The 26,616-nt window shown below is 44.3% G+C and overlaps 1 protein-coding gene across 2 annotated transcripts in view; it reads right to left on the bottom strand.

Moving 5' to 3' along the window:
* LOC138455244 (fatty acyl-CoA hydrolase precursor, medium chain-like) overlaps nt 1-26,616 on the bottom strand; it is an 820,182-nt gene that overhangs the window by 84,344 nt on the left and 709,222 nt on the right. For both annotated transcript variants that reach the window (XM_069607092.1, XM_069607093.1), the window contains exon 12: nt 3,573-3,722. In XM_069607092.1, the coding sequence (XP_069463193.1) occupies nt 3,573-3,722 (150 nt within the window). The remainder of the gene's footprint in view (nt 1-3,572; nt 3,723-26,616) is intronic.

Raw genomic sequence — 26,616 nt, 5'->3', positions numbered from 1 at the left:
AGAGCAACATCATTGGTACAAAGGTAGTCTGAGACGAAAAGGGTGCACAAAGGATGCTTCCTGCATGTTCCACACTTCAGTAAATTAATAAATCATACAGTTTGACAGATTGCCATCTACGGGCGGGTACTATTATGAGCTTTTTAGATTTTTGTGAAGCAAGGCAAAGTAAAGGTGTTTTTGTGGTAATGGTGCTCTGCTAAACAGGCAAGCTTTCCACATGTGCTCTATGGCTCAAAAGTGTGCGTGGTTATTTTTGAGCTGTCTTCAGGATCACTGAGTGCTTAATAATCACTGGCATGCATATGGTAGGTACTTGCTCTTTTCTGCTATGCCCAGTCCAAAGACACATCAGCAGCTAAAATGGGAATTGACCACATTTCAGACTTAAAAGTAACTGGGCCTCATTACACGGACGGCGGTAAGGGTTAACAGTCACCGTTAATGGTACCGGTGACCGTTAACCCTTACCGCCTTACTACGAGGTCCCTTTGCGGGTTGGAGACTTTAACGCCTGCTTTTTGCAGGCGTTAAAAACCAACCCGCAAAGGGACCAGGGAGCTAATTAGGGAACCGCAATTTGCGGTGCCGTAATTACCACCTTCCCCATTCCCATTATGCCCTATGGGGCAAACATGGGAATGGGGAAGGGCAATGGGGAAGGGGGAATTACCGCCCCACCAACCTTGGAATAGGGCGGTAATTCCCCTTTCCTCCAAGGCGGTGCCGGTATTTTACCGGCATGGACCAAGGTGCTAATAGCACCTTGGTCCACCGCCGTCCGTGTAATGAGGCCCACTGTTAGGTAAGATTTTAACTCAAGTGCTAAATCTCCCTCACTTGTGAGGGCCACAGAACTTTTTGATGGACTGGTGGATTATTTACCCCAATATCTCAGTTGGTGGGAACCTTTTTCCACACTCACAGATCCTTTTATTCTTTTCACGTGTGTCATTCTAAAGACTCTTCAAAGTGTCCTTTTAATTGTATCCTCTTTGACAACTTTTTGGCATATAGAGCTTTTGTTGCAGGGTTGCTCTTTGGGCTCCCCTTTTAAATTTTCTCTGGCTAAATTTGTGAGAACTACAGTTTACAAGTAGTAAAGAGAGATTTACATCCCCCTTTACATTTTATATAGAGAACCAGCACACCCCACCTTAACCTATGTGGAGTGGCGGGGCATGCAATGTATACCCTTTCTTTCTTACCTGTAACATTTTAGTTATAATTGCAAGTTTGCTTGAATGGCTCGTGGTTTTACCTTCATGACCTTTAGTCATTTTTGCGTGCAGGCTGTTAATTCAGCCTTGGTAATGCACAGAAGGGCCACAATTTTTCTAAAATGGTGGGCTCCTTCTTTTGTTCACCATTTCTTGCATATGTGTAGTTTCTAAGGTCTTCCCCTGCCATGCTAGGTGGGAATGTCCTCAGTGGGAGTTTTGTTTTCGGCAGGAATCTTGTATTCCCCTGCCAAAGCTCCAGAGTGTCTGAGAAGGCAGGAAGAGAGGGAGGAGTCATAAACTCTGCACCGCTTTGTTTTTCACCTTGCCTGAAAGGAGCCCAGTCTCAAAGGGGGGCTGGCTGTCCTGATTGGACAGCCAGACCGGCCATTTCTGTAAAATGCAGGGATAGACTGCAGATATTGTGATGTAGTTCCTGTTAAATACTCCAAACCTGCAAGCTGCTGACAAGTCGACCATTGGACCTAAATCCAAAGAGAAAGATGATGAAAACACAGCTGAAAAGATTTCCAGCGACCAGAGAGCCTGCTGTGTTGCCAGACCCTGCTGTAGCCCTTCCTTCTAAGCGACCTGGGGACTCAGAAAATGACAACCCCAACCCAAAGCCTAGTGAGATCCACTAGAGTCAAGAAGACCTGTATTTTGATTCATCCCAAGACGTGCCTCGACCTTGTTGGGCTGCATACCCTAATATGCTGGGAACTCAATCCATTGGGCTGTGCATGGTCTTCCAAACTCCAAATTGAGCTGAAACGTTGGTGGCATCCTACTGGATCTCCAGGGACACGATTGAGTCCTTGAAGTCACCTCATCAGAGTGTTGGACCAGATTAGAAACGAGAATCCAAAAGGGCAATATTCAGTCTTCTCCGGGCTCCTGAAAAGGGCGCCAAGACCACAGAGCCACATCCAGATATGAAGAAACTCTTGCCTGGAGCATTCCCCATTGGTCCCTGCTGCAAAATACCTTCCAGTGTCCTGTCCTCAGTCTTCATGACAAGGAGTTCATTGACCAGGTTTTTGGCTGCAGATCCTGAAGTCTTCCTGCTGCAACTCTTCTTCTGTGCTGAGGTACTGTTTTGGCTGGGGTATATATTTACCTTAAGATTTTAAGATTCCTGTGTAGCTTTGGGGTGTTTCTAGTGATTGGAAGGCCTCTCGTCCAGTTTACCCAGGCCCACTGCTGGAATCCTCCTACAGTGTCTTCTCAGAGGTTCCTGGACCCTAACTCTAAAAAGAAATACTTCTTTGAAGAGACTTCCTCCGGAACTTTCCCTGCAACTGATCCCTATCTCACCCTGCTACAGCTGGTACCTAGACCCCCAGGGTCCCTCTTCTGCCTCTGAGAGAACCCATGCAATAGACGAGTGAAGGACTGGATAAGAAAAGGATTCTGCCTTGAAAAGTATAACAAGTGTTTAAATGTTACCTGTGAATGAGTTGGATGGTAACTGCCCCTCTGAGAGTGAGCAGTTACAGCAGTTTTTACTTACCATGAATGTGTTTTGCCATTCTGAAAAGTATATATATAAGGTTATTCTACTCACCTGTGAAATGGTTATGCCTCTTTCCAAAAGTAATGCTGTTGGCTTCACTTTACTATTTCAGACCTGTTGTTTAGCCTGTCTAGAATAAGTCTCCCTTCAGTGTGGGACGTTATTGCTTACCTTCTGCGTTCCAATGATCTGAAAAGTAACTGTAATTGTATATTACTCCATAAGGTCTTATTCATCTGGTATGACTGTGTGTTATCCTGAAGGTAGTGTAGGTGTATACTGTTCCATGAGTTTGTGTTCCACTATTCAGAATGGTATTCTGGTAACAGGGTTGGTTTACTAAGTGATTCCTTAACTGGCGTCACTGTATGACTGACAGGTGAGTATTTTTATGGACCCTTACTTGGACATTCCTTTTATTTGGTCACTTTCCGTTCTATTGTTGTCTCAATGCTTACCGGCACCCTTGTTTCCAGTCCGGCAAACATGTAATGAGGCCCAATGTATTTTAAAGCATTACACAACTGTGAAATATGGTTGCACTTAACACCAATCAAGTTAAAAATCACACAGACACAATAAACTTTACATCACAGTCCCCCCCATCAGTCTTCAAAGACTAACAGCCTTTAATAAGCTTTGACTCACATATTCATGTCCATATTATGGAAAAAAGAATTTTGAAAAGCTTGAGGAAGAAGTAATATTCACTCAAGATGTTTTAAATCACGCTTACATAGCTACACATTGCATCCGTAAGACCCATAATGTGATTTTGCTAGTTCTGATAATTATCAGGATTAAATAGTGTGCCATGGATGCAGTAGATTACTTACCAATCAGTTTTACTTCATTATTTAAAAATGGAAAGCCAAAGACAAATCCAATTTCATCGCAATGATCAGATTTCACGTAATCTGGTTTGGTAGTGGAATATACACTTGGTCGATGCTGAAATTCGTACATGAAGACAGGATAACCGGATTCTATGATAGAAAAAAAGTTTTATAAACACAACTGGGTTAAATTACCATTTAGAAGAAAATCCACTAACAGCCTAATTTCAAAATGGGCGGTGCGTTAACTGGATGCAAAAGCAAGGCATAATGCTTTAACATCTCCATTTAACACTCTAGCTAATTTCTGTGCTGGCACAAAATGGAGGAGGGGCATGGAGCGGACCTCCACTGCCTTGTGTGAGCACTTCACTTCATGGCTGTATTAGATTTTCATATAGGTGTAAAACAAATGGACTCCTATGGAAAACTAGGCTGAAAACCAGGTGGATTCCATAGGAATCCATTGGTAAGTGCTGACTCCAAAGCAAAATTTGCAGGCGTCGTTTCCTTCTTTACGTGGCAGAGAGGAAAATGGAAGAGAAAAGCGAATTTGGCTCACCTTTTTATGATTTCCTTGTCCCTTCTGACTTGTGATTGTTTAAAATTGCATGCAGGCGAATCAACAGCACATAACTGCTATCGCTTTTGTTTTTCTGCATGCAATTTACAATTCATATAAAATGACTGTGTAAATGCACTGCAATACAGCAACAATGGGCAAAGATTGCTGTACAACTGACGCTTTATGTTATAAATGAACCGTACATGTTGTGATATTTATATGGGTTTATTGGTAGAGCCCCCGGAGCAAACATCCGAGGATATTCAAGCAAACACAATGGTTCTGGAATAGATTCATTCCAGAACCATAACAACCTTGGATTCCACACACCACGCAGTGATGACGCGTACTGTGTGTGAATCTATATAACATCCCCCTCTCTTATAATATTGAAATTAGTATTGTATAGGGAGCATACAAACGAAAACAGGATACTAGAGAGACATAACTAAAAGAATTAGCTGAATATTGCATTATGCTTCAAAAGGATACATGTGAACTGCAAACTGAGGAATCATCAATAATATACATAGTCCTTATTAAAGTTTTGTATGATTCTGCGGTTTCTTTTGGATAACCCGCTTACAATGGCCCCACTGTCATGAACATTCGCTTTGATGCATACATCTTGACCATCATTTGATGTTTCAGAGTTCATAAGATCCCATGACGTACGGTTGCTATTCCCACTGGTACTTGGCCTCTCAGCATTATTTTGCACCCACACAATGTCATCATTGGACCACTTCTTACCATCTTCCAACACTACTGACTTACCAGAGCTGCTTTGTATCCTCTGTGGCGTTTTAAAGCTGGATTCACCTTTGATTGTTTTCTTAGGTTCTTTAACACAAACCCAATCTCCTTTCTTAAACAACTTTTCTTTTACTCCATTTCTGCAGTCATAGTATTCCTTGTATTTTTTTTGTTTATCCATCACTCTCTTTACAATTTGTTCCATGTCTATATGAATATCTCTTGTTCCTGAAAACATCCAAACAGGCCTCAGTCGGTTGAATGCTTGTCTGCCCCTCATCATAGTAAAAGGTTCTATTTCCGTAGTGGAATGTGGAGTAGTTCTATATGTGCAAAGTGCTTCTTTGAGAGCCTCTTTCCATGGAATAGAATTAGCTATTGCCAATTGAATCACTCCCTTCATGAACTTATTCATCCTCTCAACAAGTCTTTTTGCAATGGGATGGTATGGTGACGTTTTTATGTGGTGAATGGCTCTCTCTTGCAAAAACCTCTGAAATTCCAGTGAAATATATCGGTGGTCCATTATCTGACACTATTTCGTTAGGGTCACCTTCTCTGTTGAAGATTTCGCTTAGGAAGTTCAAAACTTTTGCAGTGGTGACACTTTCTTCTACAATTCCCCACTCAACCCATTCGAAGTGTAATCTACCAAAACTACAATGGGCCTCATTCCGAGTATGGCGGTAAGGGATAGCGGCCACCGCTAACGAGAGCGGTGGCGGTAATCCCTTACCGCCATACTCCGAGTTCCCTTAGCGCCATGGTGCTTTTAACACCTGCTTTTAGCAGGCGTTAAATACCATGGCGCTAAGGGACCTTGATGTTAATTACGCCACCGTAATTTACGGTGGCGTAATTGACGCCTTCCCCACTCCCATTATGCCCTATGGGGCAAGAATGGGAATGGGGAAGGGTAAATGGGGATTGGGGAATTACCGCCCCGCCAACCTTGGAATGGGGCGGTAATTCCGCCAACCACCAAGGCGCTGCCGGTCCGGGTACGGCGTCAACCAAGGCGTTAATAGCGCCATTGGTTAGCGCCGTACTCGGAATGAGGCCCAATGTATATTTTCACCACATCTAGATTTTCATATGGTCCCATGATATCTATGGCCAATTTGGACCACACTTTATTGGGAATTTCAACAGGTTGCAACAGTGTTTTTCTCACTATTTTGGTCTCATCACTTGTGGCGCATGCAACACAGTTCCTGACCTTCTCTTCCACGTCCCTCCACAAACCAGGCCACCAATATATACTTCTTACTCTTCTCTTAGTCAAATTTTTTCCTAAGTGTCCTTCATGGGCCAATGCGATTATTTTTTCTCTCAGGGACATTGGAGGGATGACTCGATCTCCTCTATATATATGTTTTGAATCCATCCAAATTTCTTATTTGGGCATCATCTCTCAAACTTTGGTCGCATTTGCATCAGTCATTTTTTATCGCTTCTCTGATATTTCTTTGTTCTATATCACCATCAGCTATGTTTTTCCATTCTTCTTTCATCACCCCGGGTTTTATGGTGGCAATGATGTCATCACCTCCCAACTCTTTCTCTATGTCACTATTGGTCTTAGTGCATTCTACTGGTAACCTTGAGAAGCAATCAGCTCAAAATTTAATTTCCCAGGGGTATAACATATGCAAATGTTGTATAGCATTATGTCAAGAATCCACCGTCTAATTCTTGGAGATATCAAATGTGGCGTCTTGGACTGTAACACATGTACCAACGGTTTGTGGTCAGTTTTTAGGATTACAGGTAATACCCAAACCAAGTTCCTAAAATGTTCCTGTATCCATTTTACTCCCAAAGCTTTTCTTTCTATTGTAGAGTAGTTTAATTCCGCATCCCTCAAAACTCTTGATGCAAAGGCTATTGTCACCAAACCTTTCTCTTGTATTTGCTCCAACACGCCACCCAAACCTATTTTGCTGGTATCAACTGAAATTATGGTTTTGGCTTTGCAGTCAAACATGCCCAGTAACAGAGCTTTATTGATATTGATCTTAATTTCTTCAAATGTTTAGTTTTATTGGTATAATCACTCACAAACTTGGAATAATATTCCGTCATGCCCAAGAAACTTCTCACTTGATCTTTGTTTTTCGTTTCAGTTATGCCCAAAATAGTGTTCATCAATTCTTTCTTCAGACTGATACCATCTGCATCAATTGAATGACCTAAATATGATACTTTATCGCACTTGATTTTGCATTTATCTAGTTTCAATGTTAGGCCATTCTTCTGAATTACTTGTAATACGCCCATCAGTTTCGTATCATGTTCTTCCTCAGTGTTGGCCAATATTAAAATGTCATCCTGAAAGCAGTATATTCCTTCCAGACCACCAAACAATATTGACATCAGTCTTTGGAATACCGCCGCAGCGGAAGCCAGGCCAAATGGCATCCTCTTAAACATAAATGCACCAAGTAGAGTGACAAATGAAGTTAAACTTTTGGACTCATTTTTTAATGCTATCCGATTGTAAGCCGAAGACCAATCAAGGGTGCTGAAAATTTTGGCAGGTTTCATGGTCATAAGTAAGTCTATCCAAATATTTTTGTTGAGGTCTCTGAGATCCACACACATCCTTATGGACCCATCAGGCTTTTTTACCAGAACTATGGGAGCCAACCACTCAGAACTCTCTATGGGTTCTATTATGTTCTGTTTGCACAATCTAGAAAGTTCCTTTTTTAGTGCTTCCTTCATGCCAATGGGAAGTCCTCTTACTTTGTGTGCTATTGGCTTAGCTCCTTTCTTTAAGATTATCTTGTGTTGGAATCCTTCTAACAGTCCAATTTTTTCACAGAACACCTTGGGAAATTGTTTAGCTAACGTAGCTTTGTCATTAATGGTTTTGAATTTGATTTCTGTAACCTGTCTCTGGATTGAATTTGATTTCTGTATGCAGTGTTTCTACCCCTTTTTGAGTTAGCTCTGGAATTATTGGTTGACATTTTCTTTATCATGGCCACCATTGTTTCTCCAGAGTCCTCTGTTGCCTCCTCCTGGAGCATTTTGATTTCTTTCTCCTCATTTTTATCAAATCTTTCTCTCATGCATCGATCACCCAGTTCCATAGTTCTGGCAATTTCTATAGCTTGTTCAAGTGACGGATCTTTGGTTTGCCATAACCGGGAGTCGAGAGAGGAATTCAGAAGCCTTCCCTGGCCCGTGTATGATATTGGAAGCACAGTCCTGTAACCTTAGGCCACACTGCGCAATGCGTGGGGGCATTCTTGCTTGAGGGTTGCCATAGATGAATAACAATGCTTGATGGTCTGTTATTATCATTAACAGCTTTACATATAGGAAGAGGTGAAAGTGCTCACAAGCCCTCACCACCGCCAGGCTTTCATTTTAAGCTTGGGAGTATGCCTGTTCTGTTTTTGACATGCCCCTGCTGGGGTATGACACTATGAAGCTCATTACAAGTTTGGCGGTAATACGGCTGTAAATCCACGTCTGTGGAATTACCATTACTGCCGTATTACAACTTGATGGGAGCGCACACACGATTGAGGGTAACAGTAATTCTGTCTGGTGGAATTATCGCTGGTTCATTCAGCGCTAAATCTGCTGGCGGAATTACCGCCGGCAGAAATAGCATCATCGCAGGAAAAGGAAGTACTATGGCAACCATCTTTAAAAACACAATCCATTCAAAATCTACCTGAAGGAGTGCCATCCATCCCCAGAGTAATGGGCAATCATGTCTGCAGGGAAAGGCAAGTGAAAGGTACCTGATATGTGGGTGTGTGAAAACCTAAATTCAGTGATCAGCAGCTAACAGTTCTAGCGGAGAAGGTGGTGGCCCATTGGGAGGAGCTCTATGGGTAACAACAACGCAAGGCCACCCAGCAACAGACACAATGCCATCTGGGCAGACATAAGGGACAAGGTCGTGGCTGTAGGCCATATCCCACGGGACAATGATGACATGAAGAAGAGGTGGAACCACCTTAAGGCACAAGTCTGCACCCTAATTTTCATCCACTGCAGAGAGACAGCTGCCACAGGTGGAGGAACAGTAGACCCTCTACAGCTGACCCTGTGGGAGGAGACGGTCAGCAGCATCCGCCACATGGTGGGCCTGGAGGGTGTGGGTTCGGTGGAGGTCGGGGCTAGCAGCCAGGGAGAGATTAGTGAGTACATGAGTGAATGATGGGCCCATTGCAGAACAACCCTAATAGCATGCAGACATACACAAACCGCCAGGCATCCAGGTGACAGTAACCCCAACAATGCATTACCCATCCATTTGACACTGCAGACCATTACATCATGAGTCATGGAAGCTGTAATCCCCCTTAAATTGCTACCAACTAGGATGATGAGGACATGGTGTACAAAACAACCACCATCGAACAGCAAGTAACAAGGACTGTCACACATCTTCATTGCACATCACAACCACCGCTTGCCCTCACAATGGTCATCTAAGCACAGGCACCACAGCAAGCATGGTTTCAAACATGTAGCGCATGTCAAGTAAAGAACACCACTGGACGTGTGTCTCAAAATAACAACCACTGCAACTGACCAGTAGCTGCAAGACCACCATGGAGATAATGTCAAACCTTACGTCGTCATGACTCTACCACAACTAGCAGGGCACCCCTCAGCTGACAGTACTACAGAATAGGCAAGCAACATCTGTCCTGCCCGACATTTGCACACGTGACCCTGTACGTCAGTGATGCACATGACTGCATGGTCCAAGCAAGGCACAACCCCCACACTGACCATATGCAGGCACATCATTCAATGTTATAAACTGCCATACTGTCAGTCACATGATGTTTGCCCCCCTGGAGGCCTAGCACCCTGTGTCACCACATGACAACACACCTACCACATGTCCATTAAGGTTTGATGCACAATTTCATGTCTCCCAACAGACACACAAAACATCCAGGAACCCTCGGAAGGTGTCAGCACCGCGGGCACACCGGCACCAGTAAGCGCTGCAAAGGCCACAGGCCATGCTTCAGCCAGGAAGGGGGGTGTCACAAAAACACACAAGTCGAGGGGGACAGTGGCATCCACCTCCATGGCCATTGGCACACCAGACAAAAGTCAACCACCTACACCGCCCATTACGGAGGCTGAGGATCCACCCGCAACAGTGGCACCTCCCGCCAATGCTGGTAACACAGGACTGCAACACACCCGCCCAAGTGCTGGCAACATCCAGGCACAGGCCCAAGCCACTGCACCCCGCTGCCACCATGCAATCTGAGCCTGCCTCCACCAACTGCAGTCCTGCAGGTTCACATGTGGGACACTTCTCACTAGACGCCTCCCCCTGCGCAGCCTCTCACTCATTCGGTCCTCGCACTCCCCTCTTGTCCTCTTGCCATGCCCTCCACTTTGAGCACTCGGAGGACATGGATGACCATGCAGAGCAGACAGGCCAGACATTTGGGCCACAACCAGGTCCTGAGCCAGTGCAGGGCCCCACACTGCAAGCCATTTGGGAGCGGCTGGGAAGAATTGCGTAACAGCAGGCGGAAATGCATGGCATCACCCAGGAGCAATTGTGCCATTCACAGGCCACATGAGATGCGATTCAGGGTGCCTGCAGGCAGATGGCCACTTCCATTGACTGGTTGTGCTGGCATACGGTACACTTGAATGCAACTAACACCCTCATCAGTCAGAGGGTGAGGGAGCTTGCTGAACAAATCTTGGCTTCACATCAGACCACGGCCAGGGGCATCAATGTAACCATACAACACCTCCGGGGCAGTGAGCCAGTTAATTCCATGTCAGCCACCCCCGCCGAGGGATCAGTGGCCAGCACACCACCCAGACACTCCCAATGCTGCACATCCTGTGCTCCCATGCCCACACAACAAGGGGAGAAGAGGAAGCACTAGTAGTTAAGCACGTGGGACAAACTGATGGTGTGGGGTGGGTGATGGAGTTGGGGATCAGGGTTTGGGCTGGGTGATGGAGATGGGGATCAGGGTGTGGAGTGGGTGATGCAGTTGGGAATCAGGGTGTGGGGTGGGTGATGAAATGGGAATCAGGGTGTGTGGTCGGTGATGGAATTGGAAATTAGGGTGTGGGGTGGGTGATGGAGTTGGGGATCAGGGTGTGGGTTGGGTGATGGAGTTGGGGATCGGGGGTGTTGATTTGATGATAAATGACTTTTGAGTCTAGCCAATATGTACAGTGTGTATTCTATGGTGATGATACATGTGCATTCAGTGAATCATCAGTGACATCAGAGGTGCATATGTGCTAAATCAAAAAAAGGTTGTCCATGAGGTCCTAGTGGACCATTCGTCCTTCCCTCACCTCCCCATGTATGTCCTGAGGTGCCCTGTATTCACCTCCAATGTCTTCCTCGTCAGAACCAGGGGGGGAATGGTGCCCATCTGGTGGTATTTGTATGTGCCTTCGTATGCACATGATGTGCAGCATTGCGTATATGACTATGATTTTACCCACTTTCTCAGGGCTGTACATGAGTGCACCACCTGTGTGGTGGATGTACTTGAATCTAGCCTTCAGCAGTCCGAAGGTGTGCTCAATGCATGTCTTGGTCTTCCTGTGCCTTCAATAGGGGCAATCCCCTGTGTTGCACCCAAGTTCCTCACAGGTGTCATCAACCAGGGTAACTGAGGATAGCCTGAGCCACCTAGAAGAAATTGAATGTACAATGTTAGACATGTCTGTTTGTCTGTCGAGGTACATGTATATGGACCTATTATGCCGTTGCCTATGTGTGCTCATCTGTGCATGTGGATGGCTAATCTTGCATCAATTGTGGTGGAGAGGCATTTGCTTACAGAGTGCACTTTCAGTCATTCACAGTGTGTGCAGCATCATTCATCATGTGTTTGTCTAGGCGCTAATGTCACCCATGCAGTTGACACTATGGAGATGGCAGCAGACCATGCACCACCCTATCACCAAGCATTGGCAGGGAATTGCTTTGACAGAGGCCTTGCTTGGTGTCACTGATTGTGCGTGCTACCTTGCATACCAGGATGTCCTGTGGATTCACATGAGGTCAGTATGCGCACTGGTGTAAGTCAGTCATGGCCCATGGCCTATTCATTGCTTTCTTGGTGATGCATTATGGGACTTGTAGTTTGCCCACATTACTTCTCAATCTGTTCTCCATGTGTGTCACTGTGCTATGTCTTTGACAGATTGACTGCTACTACTTACCCACAAGCCAAGTTCGCTGTCCTCTCTGTGTGTCCACGTACGCTGATATGGTGCTGTTCCTCAATATCAAGACATCATGTGTGGCACAAGGGTATCGGGCGCAGCAATGGTTGATTGTAAGGTTGGCATCCTATGTTATTTGGAAATTCATGGAATGGAACTGTTTCCTGCTCCGGAATGCCTGCTCCATTGCCTGGGGGGCACTAATGCCACATGTGTGCAATCCATTGCCTCAATGGCCTTGGGGAACTGGGCAATAGCGTAGAAACATGTTTTTGCTGTATGCACCTGGGTGGTAGGCATGGAGATGTGCTGATGGGCATGCCTCATGAGCGTATCCAGGACTTGTTGCAACACCTTTGAGAAAGTAGGCTGGGACATTCCATGCAGTGTCCCAACAGTGTACTGGAATCTGCCCGTGGCACAGAAGTGTGGGACTGATACAAGCTTTACCAGGTGGCGATGGGGTGGCAGCTGTGCTTGCAATGGTGCTCTGGAGATCAGCCTCGATCAGGGTGAGCCGGTCTGTGATGGTTCAAGCGATAGAATGTCACTAATTGGTTGTTCGCTAGTGTCCAAGGTGATGTCCTGCTGAAGTCTTGCATGCTTCTGTAGCTGGATGAATAGTAGCAGGTTGTGGATCCCATAATCGACTTCTGCTTGTGGCTGCATGTTGCTTGGATGTGTGTTTGGGGAACGTGTGGGCCTTATATACTCCTCATGAGTGGATTGGGAGCACCTGTGACTTGATTTCCATCACCTGTGTACACTTACCTGCACTGCGTTTTTGGCTCAATTACCACCAATTTGCAGTGCTAATTCAGCTGTTTTTCCATTTGTAATCTGGTGGAAATGCCATTTCTGGTCCTGGCAGTAATTTCATTGGTGGAATTAGCCGGGTCGATAATTCCGCCGGATCTTGGTGGTAATTCCAACAGCAGTGTTTCCACCAGCGGTAGATCTGCCAGTGGATTTAGCGACAAGTCAATAATTGGCATTGTGGTAAAAGTGGCAGTAATTCTGTTACCAACACTTTTTCCACTTACCACCAAACTTGGAATGAGCCCATATATGCCCTTGGTGTTACGCATCTTCTCCCACCAGTGCCAGTATGTCTCCTAGTGCCACTGGACTCACATCCACCGTCAGTTCTGTTACTCTTGTGTTGTCAAAGTAGGCCCTGTTTCGTCATTTGAGATTCTCCTACAGATGCTGTCAAAGGCTTCTTGACATCTGATCGACCACTGGTGTGGAGTGTGTTGTCGCGTGGGCTCCTCAACCATTCGCTGATGGCCATTAATGCCTTGATATCTCATGCAGTAGCTGGCGAGCCCTCGGAAAGATCTGAACTCTGAAGCATTGGCTTGTGGGGTTGTCTCTTTCAGTGCTGTGACTGTCTCAGGGTTTGGTGTCATCCCTTGCACTTGAAATATATGTCTGAAGAAACACACCATGCCTTTATGAAATTCGCATTTGTCTCTGTTTAGGATGAGGTTTCCCGCCTCTAGAGCCATGCACAATCTGGTCAACGTATCGTTGTGTCGTTCTGTGTTGGTGCTGAAGACTAGAATCTTGTCGCCGTAGTTTAAGCAGTTCAGAATGTGTTTAATGATGTTGTGCATTACGGCCTGAAATGTTTGTGCCACTAACTACACACGCAGAGTTTCTTGTAGCGGTATAGCCCCAAGTGTGTTTCAAACATGGTGATATATCTTGGCTCGGTGCTTAGCTCTAGCAGATGGTAGCCCTTGTTCAAATTGTGTTTGGAGAAGACTTTGGCCCCATTCAGTAGATGTATCATGCCTGTAATGTGTGGGGCTTGGCGATGTTCTCTCCTTATTGCTTTATTGGGTCTTCTCATGTACACGTACAGTCGGCATCTAAGGCCTTTTTTGGTATTGGTACGATGGGTGATACCCACAGCGAGGGCACTGATGCAGGCTCTATAGTATCTTGTTCCAACAGTTTATGTAATTCTTCCTCTACCTGTTTTTGAATGTTTATAGATATGCCTCTGTAATGTTGTGTCACTGGTGGAACTGTGGGGTCAATGTGCAATCGGATCTGTCTGTGTTTTAATTTTCCTAGCCCCTTAAACAATGCTGTGAAATTTTAGCCACAGTATCTATGTATTTGTGCATCATTAGTCCACAGAATATGTGGATTAAAGCTATTTCCGTTGTAGCCTTGAAGCTTAATATGCAACCGCCCTTCGCTGACACATCAAGTGCATGCACTGGTATCTTGTTCTCTTGTGTCTTGTACCTGCATTTAGCTTTGAAGTATCCTTTACACGGTAACAGTGTCTTCTACCTGTATGGATAGTTGTCCACTTCTGATGGTCTCAGTTTCTGTACTTTTGGGATGGTTTTATATACTTGTTTGTAGATCACATTCACCATGGCCCCCATGTCCACCAGGAATTCTGATTGTAAGTTGTTGATTTGTAGCAGCAGTGTCAGGATGTGTTCCGTCACTTGCAGGTTTCCCAGTGCGTACAGATAGCATGTAGGTCTTTGATCACCTGCTGACAATCTTGACTCACTGTCTGATACGGATTGTCCTATTAGGTAACGTACATGGCTTCTCGTCCTTCTGAGTGGGTAAGCAGAGGGGGCACAAGATCTTCTTCTTTTCCCCGTTTTTCTGTCATCCACCGACCCTTCTTACAATCGGCCACCTTCTTTGTGTCTCCTCGGCATCCCAGTCACTGCTATGGATGCAGCTGCCATTGTGGTGCCTGGTCTGTCCTTTGGTCATGGGCATGGGTCGTTCTCTTTCACCTCTTGGCAGGTTTCTCGATATTCTGCATACTGCCTTGAAGTGGTTTTCCCCTCCGCATTCTGAGCATAGCAACCCTACTGCCGGTATGACCAGATAGGAGACTTTGTGTGGGAATTCAAACCCGCACCGGAAACAGAATTGTTCGGCCCGACCTTGTGATGAAGGCACCGTGGCCAACCTATTGTGTCTGGTGCTTCCTGTGTGATTTTTCTTCTGCTCATTGCTTCCGCCTGTTGCTCCACCACCAGTTCTGCTCTTGTCAGCATGAGTATTTCCTCTAGCGATCGTAGCTTCTGGAGCAACTTCTTTTGAAAAAATATTCCTCATTATTGCAGTAGTTGTTGAATGCACAGTACTTCATCCTTATTCGCAGGTGCATTATAAATACATCCATGGTTTCCTCTTAGTGCTGCGTCGTGGTGTATACGATGTGTTTCTCATAGTCCACATTTGTGTTGTGAAGTATTCAGAGAGTGCTGTTTATAGCCCTCTAAATGGGTCTACTGTGTCTGCGGGTATCACTGCAACAAATAACGACAGGCCCATTAGCATCTCACCTTTGCACCTGCTGCCTTATACCTGATTCTAAGCCCACCATTTGAGAACATTGATGCCTGAGCATCTCTCAGATGTACTTCAGCTAAACGTTGAGAACCATAAAAGGGTCTCAAAATTGCTCCATGGGTCTCCAGATTTGTTGGTTATGTGAATGAGGCATAAAGTAGCTCATGGATCGCTCTTATTCAATAAGTCCAACTATTGGAAAATTACACAGCTAGCAGTAGGAGTGAATACAAATCGAGGGGCTGAGTTACAGGTGTGTGCGAATAGGTGTTATTGAGGTCCAAATAAATATCACAGTGAGTAGGCCTGCAATTTGCAGTGTGACCTGAGTTTTGCAAAAGAACCAACTGTGCAGCTCAACATTGCCTGCTAGCCACCCAAATTACTATGCAAGTGTCGAGTGACTATTAGTGCAAGTTGAGTAGTCAACCTGGGCAATGATGGCTTGTCACAGTAGCCCTTCAACTTTGCTTGCAACATAAACAAATCCAATGATATACAAATGTAATAAGTGGGCTGTTGTGGTTAATAGTGAGGATTTTCCTCAATGAGCCTGCCCTCTGGATTTCTGAGTCTGCCAGCATATCTATTACAACCTTTCCTCTTGTCAGGGGCTCGATGGCGTTTTGGACTTAAACGCTGAAGCACTAATGAAATACAGGAGTCGAAAATGAATAGATCCCTGCACACACAAGAGGAAAGTCTAAACGTATAGAAGAGCAATGACGACAGTGAACGGAAAAAGGGCAAGGAATATAAACACATTTCTTTCCCTTGTGGGGTTCCACAATATCAGGGGAAATGCAATGTTAGTGGAGATCTGTGTCTGGGCCCTAAACCACGAACAAGGAAACAATACTTGGAAGATAGAAGCCTGCATGGGTCCAGCAGGACATTAACTGCCACCTGAAACAGGAACCAGCACACTGTTACCCAATATGCCACAATGAGCAATACAGAAATAGAACATGTCCAGAGCTGGCAAAGGAATGACATGAGCATAAGTGAAAACAAGGACAATAAACCTTCACAGAAGAATGCAGGAAAAGAACAGGAAGCGCAAGTAAACTAGGTTCAAGAGAAAGAATGGGGAGCAACAGCATAAGCAAGGGCACTGCAGATAAAGAACAAGGGAGCTGAAGACTGACACCGTGGATTGGAAACTGTGGACTGGAGTCTAGGAACAAAAGCCTGAACTACACACTAGGAACAATAAAACTACAAACTATGGACTAAAGCTTTGGACTAGAATCAAGGAAACTACACAAAAATTGCAGCTTGAAAAATCAAGGCAACTATGGACTGAGCGTAGAGAGGCTGCAGACAAAGAGCAAAGAACGCCAAGTGAGAGAGCACAGGGCTGCACGCAGGCAACAAGGGGACGGGGACAAAAACACGTTCTGGCAACAGTAAGTGACAGGGCTCAGCAGGAAATTGCGGTTCAAAGCAAAAGGGTCTGGAAGCAAGCCCAATGCAAGAACAAAGTGCTTCTCCAGGCAGCTGCTTCAGTACTCAAACATCCTGTGCTGCAGCAGACCCATTTGCTGCACATGAAGCACCACAGCTGAAAGTAATCTGCCTCCTCCCTCTCTAAACCTTAGAAAGTGAATGCAAAGCAGGCCCATTGGACTTCTGAGAACTCTGGTTTTCAAGCATATGGCAAAGGCAGGTTTTCCAAAAGTACAACATGTTCATTATGAGACATGCAAAATCCAATAAGCAGTTTTCCATACTTCTGAGTAAAGTCAGAAATATGCATGAATATATGTCAGTATGAATTGTGAATGTAATGTGAGCCACAGCTAGTCCATGGAGGTCTCTTCATAGTGTGCAAATGGTAGGATCATTGCAGCTCTGTCAAAAGAGTAGAAATAAACATGGGTAGCAGTTCTCAATTGACTGAGTGTGTATTTTGGAGCAATGGCAGCATAGGGATATAACTGGCACTCGGGTGACTTGGCTTTCAATTGTGGCACGCCTGACTTGGCCAATATGCAAGTAGTGCTGGTGGTGAGCAAGAAGAGTGCATTCCTTACTGAATAGGAAATTCATCTTCAAAGAGATGCTACCATTTATAGTTTGGGCTACTAGGTGGCACTTACGTGCCATCTTTATGCCAGCACTATTGCACTGGAGAACAGGTAGGAGGGAAATTACATGCAAGGAGGGGCATGGAGCTTGTGGGTGTTGTTTGGTTATTTACCGACCCATTGACACTCTATGGCCATGGTAATCTCTATGGCCATTCCCACCCAGTACCTGACCCTCCCCACCTGTAATGCTGTGAGCTAAAATATGGCGCTGGTGCGCAGTGCATTCTGGTGCGCTCGGAGCCATAATGGATATTTGCTACATGCCTCAGTGAAAGCTGAACTTACCGTGAACTGTACACTGATTTTCAGCATTGTTATTCGTTGCTTATGTTGGTTTGCATTGCTCATCCAAGGACACAGGGCGTGAGAAGATGGCGATACGCAGGTGCAGGCTGGTACCTGATAAGGTTGCCATGGACACTGTCAAAGTTGAGGAGGAGTTACAAAGTTGTTTTCTTTGATGTTTTGAGAAAGGAAAGAGCTCTGCTACTTGAGGTTACCGTAGGTCACTCCGGCCAGGGGCAAGTGGTAAACCACCAATGCGCAGATGCTAAGGCCAGAAGGTTCGAGAAAATACCACCCCGCCTTTGCAGAGTGCTTATAATGTGGTACTCTGGAAAGGCCAGACAGAAAGCATAGTCCTCAGTTGGAGAGGGACGCTTCGCTCCGGGTCTGTTGGTTGGTGTGCTCTGTGCCTGGCTGTTCCCGGGGATTTCCAGCCACTTCTGGCAAGATGAAGATGTTTAATGAAGTTGCACCAACAGTGATGTATTGTCAGGATCCCAGCCAGACAACCTAGTCTTCACTCAGACACTCAGGCTAGGCAGAACACATTACTGAAATCAGCAGGTCAAAGGTGGGGGTTAGCCTGGCACATATAGCATTTACACCATTCATAGCATCCAATCCCATAGATGTTCATGGGTTCCAATAGTAATTCTGTACTCCTAAGAGGGCCGTCTGGAGGATCCATTTACAAGCAGCAGCACTGGACCATTCATTTGTCATTGGGGGCTACTTAAGCCCTTCCTCGCTGGAAGGCGCGATTCGCGTCTGCTCCACTGACAGCGGTGTAACGCTACCGGCGCTAAAGAAACCAAAGATAAGAGAAATATTATTTCTTGCAGCAATTACAGAGCATCACAGACCACAGATAAGACTTAACTGATAGAAGTTTTCCTCTGCCGCTGTCATTATCGTTGAAAAATATTTGTCCGTTTGCAGCTTCTTCTCAGTCAGAAGTTTTACTCACAACCGCAGCAACTTCAGTCAGAAGTTTTAATCACAGCCGCAGCATCATCAGTCAGAAGTTTTCACTCGCAGCTGCAGCATCTTCCGAAGGTCTTCCCTCAGCGTTCTGAAACTCTGCAGAAAACACAAAAGGTATTTAATGATAAAAATTAATTTTACAGACTAAAAGAGAAGATGTTTTTAATTTGCTTACGTACCTGAAGTTTCCTCAAGTTATCACCTCACAGTTATTTCTGCACTCCACTGTTGAAGGTTGCAGTTACTCAGAATTGGCAAACTTACGTTTTTACGTTTTCTCATCCTGAGTAACGTCGCAGCCACCCCGCATTCATAGTTTCTTCTTCATTAAGAAAAACTCATCCTTTAAAGCGTGCATCATTTGTAGTCAGCGCTCCAAATCCCTAGAACCTGCAAAAAGGGGAAAAGACAACTGAAATTAGCATGAGAGATCTCTCCAACGTAGGAATCAGTTAAAACTCTTAAGGACTATAGTGTCTTCATCTGCTTATCTTCCTAAAGACTCATTCTTTCAAAGATAGACCTTGAATTATTGAATTCTTCAGTTTGCCAGTTTAACTATTGTTTCAACATCTCAATGCGCCCCTGTTGAAAACAGGATGGAGAGCCCCACAATTAAAAAAGACATGTGAGAAGGGATTTAGCACTAGAGTTAGAAAGGAGGGGGTAATTTTTAGGTGTTTATACACACCTATCTAGTAGTTACCACAGTTAATAGTTTTTACAGCATATCTGTTTTTATCTGTCTGTCCTAACAGAAAAAAGAATCATAAAGGCTTCCAGGTATCAGGTCTACAGGGTGAAGGGGTATTACGCTCCCAAGGAGTCCAGGTAAGCGTTAGAGAACGCGCAGCCAATACTTAAAACACTCCACCTGAAAGTAATGGAAAACACAGAAATAGAAACATTTTTCCCAGATTTTGGGGTAGTTAAGGGCAGAAGTCCACGAAGCAAGGTCAGAAACCAATTCTCTTAGGAGAGAGTTGGTGGTTAATAGGGAACGCACTGATGAATTGGGTCGCCAATTATTACAGTCTCAAGCAGGACAAGCACCACTTCCTGGTGATCTCCCACAGGGTCAGGTTTCCGCTCCTAGTCCTCCTCTGCAAGTGGTCTTACCGGGGAACATTCCATTAGCCCCAGGTTTATGGGGGATCCGAAGCGTTTTGCATTGTTCATGAATCAATGTAAGTTACATTTCCTGTGTCAACCCGGGGTCTTTCCTTCAGATAAGGCTAAGGTGGCATTTGTGTTATCATATTTGGGTGGACATGCTGCAGGGTGGTTCATTCCCTTAGTCAATAGAGATGACCCATTATTAAGAAACTTCTCTGGTTTTCGGCAGGAATTAGAGAAACTCTTTGCCCATTATACACAGGGACAGACCTTGGATAATGAGCTGCTCTCTTTATGCCAAGGTAATCAAGAATCGTTGGCTTACATAGCTTCTTTTAATCGATTAGTAGCAGAGACTAATTGGCCCAAAGAGAAGAGAACAACACTCTTTTATTGTGGGTTACGAGGAGAACTCAAAGACATAATGGCCCAGGTAGTGAACCCTCCTACGGGTTGTGCCGAATTAATTGACCTTACTGTACAATTGGATCACCGGTTGCAAGATCGACGAACTGATCCTGCCAGGTCAGAAAATAGATCCCTCTTTGTCCGTTCAAAAGACAGTGGAATTCGTCAAGAGACTGAAGGTCATTCAGAACCAATGCAATTGGGAGGTGTTCGAGATCCAATTTCAAAAGAAGAAAGAGAAAAAAGACAGCAGAATTTGTGCCTCTATTGTGGTTCAGCTGGTCATCATCTTCGAAATTGCCCAGTGAAACCTCCATGGAAACCAGTGGGAGCCGTTGACAAGGCTGACAGGAATATAACAAAAAATGGACTGTTGGAAAACTCCAACGCCCGACAAGTGTAGAGATCGACTTGTCAAGCCAGAAGAAGGAAATTCAGATCTCTGATTTCGTTGTTCCAGCTATCCTAAGTAGTGACCTTCAACTTTCCAAGGTATATGCTCTTGAAGCATATGTGGTAGTGGTGCGATTGGAAACTATATGGATTACGAACTAGCAGGCAAGAAGGGTATTGGTATGCATCCAAAGTCTGTGGTAGAAAATGTCACTGCAGTAGATGGTACTCACCTAATATCCGGACCAGTGACGAAGTTTACTGAAGTCTGTACCTTGTTTTGCCAGGATGGACATCGAGAAAAGATCTTGTTTGACCTAATAAGTGCTCCACAGTTTAAAATAATCTTAGATATTCCATGGTTAGAGAAACATAATCCACAGATTGATTGGCGTGCCAAAACCTTTGTCTTCATCAAGGAATGTAAACACTTCTGCTATGTTCACGGTGGCAACTTCAGAAAAGAAGTTCAAGCGATCTTAAGAGAAAATCCCACTTTAGGATTAATAGGAATTCTACCACCTGAGTATCAAGATTTTAAAGAAGTTTTTGAAGAGGAACAGGCCAACGTGTTGCCTCCACATCGGCCATATGACTGTCAAATTGATTTAATCCCTGGTTCTAAAACCCCATGTAGTAGAATATATGCCTTAACCGAACAAGAGAATATTCATTTGAAAACGTATTTGGATAACTACCTAGCCAATGGTTTTATTCAGCCATCCAAAACCCCTATGGCCTCTCCTCTGTTCTTCGTGCCAAAGAAGGAGAGGGATCTTCGTACTTGCATAGACTATCGTGCTTTAAACCAGATCACAGTTAAGAACTGATACCCCCTTCCACTCATACCAGTGTTAATGGACCAAGTCAAAGATGCAAATGTTTTTACCAAACTTTACCTATGAGGAGCTTACCATTTAGTGAGAATCAAAGAAGGGGATGAATGGAAAACTGCCTTCCACACAAAATCTGGCTCCAGCAGCTTTTCTGAACTTTATGAATGATGTTCTACGTGAACTACTAGATGTTTGTGCCTTAGTGTATCTCAATGACATTCTAATCTATTCAGGCTCGACCCAGGAGCATATAACTCATATGAGGGAAGTACTTACAAAGCTACAGCAACAACAAGTATTTGTCAAGCTGGAAAATTCTCATTTCATGTGACCTCAGTGGAATTTTCAGGATTCATCCTGTAACCATTAGGAATTCAAATGGACAGCGGAAAAGGTGAGGCAGTTTTAAATTAGCCTTCTCCTACGTCAGTGAAAGGAGTCCAACGTTTTCTGGGGTTCCCTAATTTTTATAGACACTTTGTGGCAGGATTTTCCCAACTAGTCCATCCAATAACTTTGTTATTACGAAAGCACAAAACATTCTCTTGGATCCAGGAAGTCGAAGAGGCTTTCTAGACCTTAAAGAACCACTTTACCACAGCTCCCATTTTGAGACACCCACAACCTGAGTTACCGTTTGTAGTATAAACTGATGCATCCATTGCTGCAATGGGAGCTGTATTCTCTAAAAGATTTGGAAACAGGACAATTGCATCCAGTGGCCTTCTGGTCAAAGAAGTTTTCAACAGCAGAGTTAAATTACCGTATCACAGATAAAGAATTATTAGCAATAAAGAACGCTTTCAAGGAATGGAGACACCATTTATTGGGTGCCTGACATACCATCATGGTTCTCACTGACCACAGAAACCTGCAATATTTACGCAATGCAAAGGCTCAGTCATCCTGACAACTCAGTTGGGCATTGCTTTTTGTGGAATACGATTTTGCCATAACTTATCGCCCAGGAGTACATAATAGTAAAGCGGATGCTTTGTCACGTATCGGAGAAAAGGAGGAAGTCCAAAGTATCCCGGATCCAGTGAGCATAATTCCAGATGAAAAGATGCTAGGAGTCAATGGATTTTCAGAGGAAGACCTAAAATCACAGATTCTACATAGCATGACCACTTCCGATTTAGAAGCCTGGGAGTTAAAAGAACCAAAGTGTCTCATTCAAGAAGATTTACCCTATTGACAGTTGTCTTTATCTACCAACTCAGGAGCTTCAAAGGAAGGTCATAGCAGATTGAAACACTTGTGTATAGGCGCGTTACAAATACCATATCATATCATATCATATCATTACCATGGAGCAATACTAGAAGGCCAGCCTGGAATTGCTAAGACTACCAGCCAAGATCAAAAGACATTTTTGGTGGCCAACATGGCGCAAGGATATCATAGATTTCATCCAAACCTGTGGTATTTGAGCCCAAGACAAAAGTTCAAAGCAGAGACCGGCAGGACTCCTTCAACCCTTACCTATACCACCAGCACCATGGCACACCATTTCTATGGACTTTTATTGCTGAGCTACCCCCTTGTTCGGGTTATAACAATGAGCCATCTTGGACTTGTTCTCCAAGATGGCTCATTTTATTGCCCTTAAGGGACTTCCCTCATCATCAGTTTTGGCAAAAGTGTTTCTTCAACAAATTGTACGTCTTCATGGATTTCCGTCAGCAGTGATCTCTGATAGAGGGAGTCAATTTGTCTCTCAATTCTGGAAAAAATGTTGCGAGTTGGCTAAAGTTGAAGTACGCTTATCTACCAGTCACCATCCACAAACTGATCGTCAAATTGAGAGAAGAAATCAAACCTTCAAACAATACCTTCAATGTCTTCTCCAGCAAACAGATTATTCTTGGGTGGATGTACTCTGGGTTGCAGAGTATGCTTACAATAACTCTGAGCCCACCTCCACGGGTTATACCCCTTTTTACATTCTTAATGGTTCACATCCTCGGACCTCTACCTTCGATCCAACAGATTCTTTAGAGATGCCCGCAGTACAAAATCTTCATGAGAACATTGCTCAAGTACAGAAGGAGGTCTTGAGGCATTTGACTATAGCAAAAGAAAGTCAAAAGAAATTTGCGGATAAACTTTGAAGAAAACCTCCAGATTATGAGGTGTGAGACAAAGTGTGGTTAGCTTCTAAACACATTGCACTTAAGGGCCCACGTAAATTCCACCCTAGGTTTCTGGGCCCATTTTCTGTGGAAGCTATCATCAATCCTGTAGCAGTAAGGTTAAACCTACCATCTCACATGCAAATTCATCCTGTATTTCATATTTCCCTATCGAAACCAATGAATCCTGGGACCAAACTACAAAAATCACCCAAACCCATGATTATAGGGGGGGGACCTAAATTCGTAGTGAAAGAAATCCTAGATTCCAAGATTGTCAAAAGGAAATTGTTCTACTTAGTTGATTGGAAAGAGTTTGGTCCACAAGACAGAACTTGGGAACCCAGTTCAAATGTTCATCCTCCCACATTTCTTCAGAAGTTTCATCAGAATCACCCAACTAAGCCAGGGCCGGAGGGTCCATCCTTGGGAGGGGTTTTGGGGGGGAAAACTGTCATGATCCCAGTCAGACAACCTAGTGCTCACTCACTCAGGCTAGGCAGAACACATTATAGCAATCAGAAGGTCAATGGTGGGTGTTAGCCTGGCACATATGGCATTCACACCATTCACAGCATCCAATCCCATAGACTTCCATGGGTTTCAATAGTAATTCTGTACTCCTAAAATGGCCACTTGGAGGATCCATTTACAAGCAGCAGCATGGTACTATTCATTTGTCATTGGGGGCTACTTAAGCCCTGCTTCCGCTGGAACGCATGCTTTGCGACTGCTCTGCTGACAGCGGTGTAACGCTTCCAGCGTTTTTCCTCACAGAACCTAAAGAAACCAAAGATGAGAGAAATATTATTTCTTGCGACAATTACAGAGCATCACAGACCACAGATAAGACTTACCTGACAGGGGTTTTCTTTCACTGCTGTCATTATCGTTGAAGAATATTTGTCCGTTTGCAGCATCTCCTCAGTCAGAAGTTTTACTCACAGTCGCAGCATCTTCAGTCAGAAGTTTTACTCACAGCTGCAGCATCTTCAGTCAGAGGTTTTCACTCGCAGCCGCAGCATCTTCCGAAGGTCTTCCCTCAGCGTTCCGAAACCCTGTAGAAAACACAAAAGATATTTAATGATAAAAACGAACTTTACAGACTAAAAGAGAAGACGTTTTTAATGTGCTTACGTATCTGAGGTTTCTGCAAGTTATCGTCTCACGGTTATTACCGCGCTCCACTTTTGAAGGTTACAGTTACTCTGAATTGGCAAACTTACATTTGTACATTTTCAGATCCTGAGTAATGTCGCAGCCATCCCGCATTCATAGTTTCTTCTTCATTAAGAAAAACTCATCCTTTAAAGCACGTATCAATTGTAGTCAGCGCTCCAAATCCCTAGAACCTGCAAAAAGGGAAAAAGACAACAGAAATTAGCATGAGAGGTCTTTCCAATGTAGGAATCAGTTAAAACTCTTAAGGACTATAGTGTCTTCATCTGCTTATCTTCCTAAAGATTCATTCTTTCAAAGATAGACACTCTCCTTCAAAGAATGATTGAATTCTTCAGTATGCCAAGTTTAACTATTATTTCACCATCTCAATGCGCCCCTGTTGAAAGCAGGATGGAGAGCTCCACAATTCCAAAACACAGGTGAAAAGGGATTTAGCACTAGAGTAAGAAAGGGGGGGGTAATTTGTAGGTGTTTATACACACCTATCTAAGTAGTTACCACAGTTAATAGTTTTTACAGCATATCTATTGTTGTTATCTGTCTGTCCTAACAGAAAAAAGAATCCTAAAGGCTTCCAGGTATCAGGTCTACAGGTTGAAGGGGTACTACGGTCCCGAGAAGCCCAGGTAAGCGTTACATGTATTCTCTTTCGATTACTAATTTTTCTCTGATTTATTCCTGTTGCAGTTTATTCATTTATGTATGCCTTTTATGAATACATAGCAGTATAGGAGCTAACTTATCTTCTAACTGCGTGTGTATCTGTGAATCATTGCCTACCTGCGTCCAAGGTTTGCCATTCAGTGTACTGTTGATAAAATATATATATGACTGTCCATGCACTTTGTGGCTCTGTGAGCAGGGTCCATCATGAGGCAGAATTCCAAGAATCCAAGAATCTGTGCTTGAACGTCGTAGGCAAGATTTATAGCACAAGTGAAGTTTTGTTTGCGCTTGGCAGTGAGCGTCAGGCTGACTTAATCAGTGTTCTCTGTGTGCGCATTGCGCGAGTGAAGAAATGACCGTAAAAAAGAGGTTTGTAAATCATTGTAAAAATGAATAGTTTGTTTAAGAGAAAAAGGGCATACGCTGGCGGAAAAATGTCCCAAAATCCTTATTCCAGGCTGGGCCAAGAGTTCATATGATAAATTGGCACAAGCTTGGGCATGTGGGGCAGGCTTAAGTGAGCCATGGGATGAGAGTTTAGGGGACACTAGTCATGCAGAGGTTGTGTTTTGTTTACAGCAGGTTTCAGTCGAGAAGGGAAAGGGATGTGCAGCTTTAGGCAGAAGATGGTGGGTTCTCTTACATGCTTATAGAAAGATACACCAGAGGAATGTGGAGTTGAAAGAGGATATTTTACAGCTGGAACCAAGGATAGCACAGAGGCAACGCATTGGTCTTGGAAGCAAGACCACGCAGAGCAACAGAGGTTTGAACCTGGGATCCGCGCTTAGAAACCGAACTCAGGTACGGAATTAGGCGTGTTACAGAAAACCAATAAAATAAAAGAAAATGGAAAAAAAGAGTTAGCTGCAGAAAGATAGATTTCCCTAAGCTTTTTAAGGACAGGGCTGATATATATCAGATCGTAGGAGAGAGGGCAGCAGTCAGAGTCGCTCAATATAAAAAGAGAAAGCGATGAGGGGGGGGTCAACCAAAGGAAAGTAGCAGCTGTAATCGCCATAGACTGAGACCCCGGCACCTGGTATAGAGACATTTTTAACTCCACCGGCTCCA

This window comes from Ambystoma mexicanum, chromosome 1p (genome assembly GCF_040938575.1).
Source record: "Ambystoma mexicanum isolate Mex_15411 chromosome 1p, UKY_AmexF1_1, whole genome shotgun sequence".
In the NCBI taxonomy this organism is placed as follows: domain Eukaryota; kingdom Metazoa; phylum Chordata; class Amphibia; order Caudata; family Ambystomatidae; genus Ambystoma; species Ambystoma mexicanum.
This window is presented reverse-complemented; position numbering and strand designations above follow the sequence as displayed.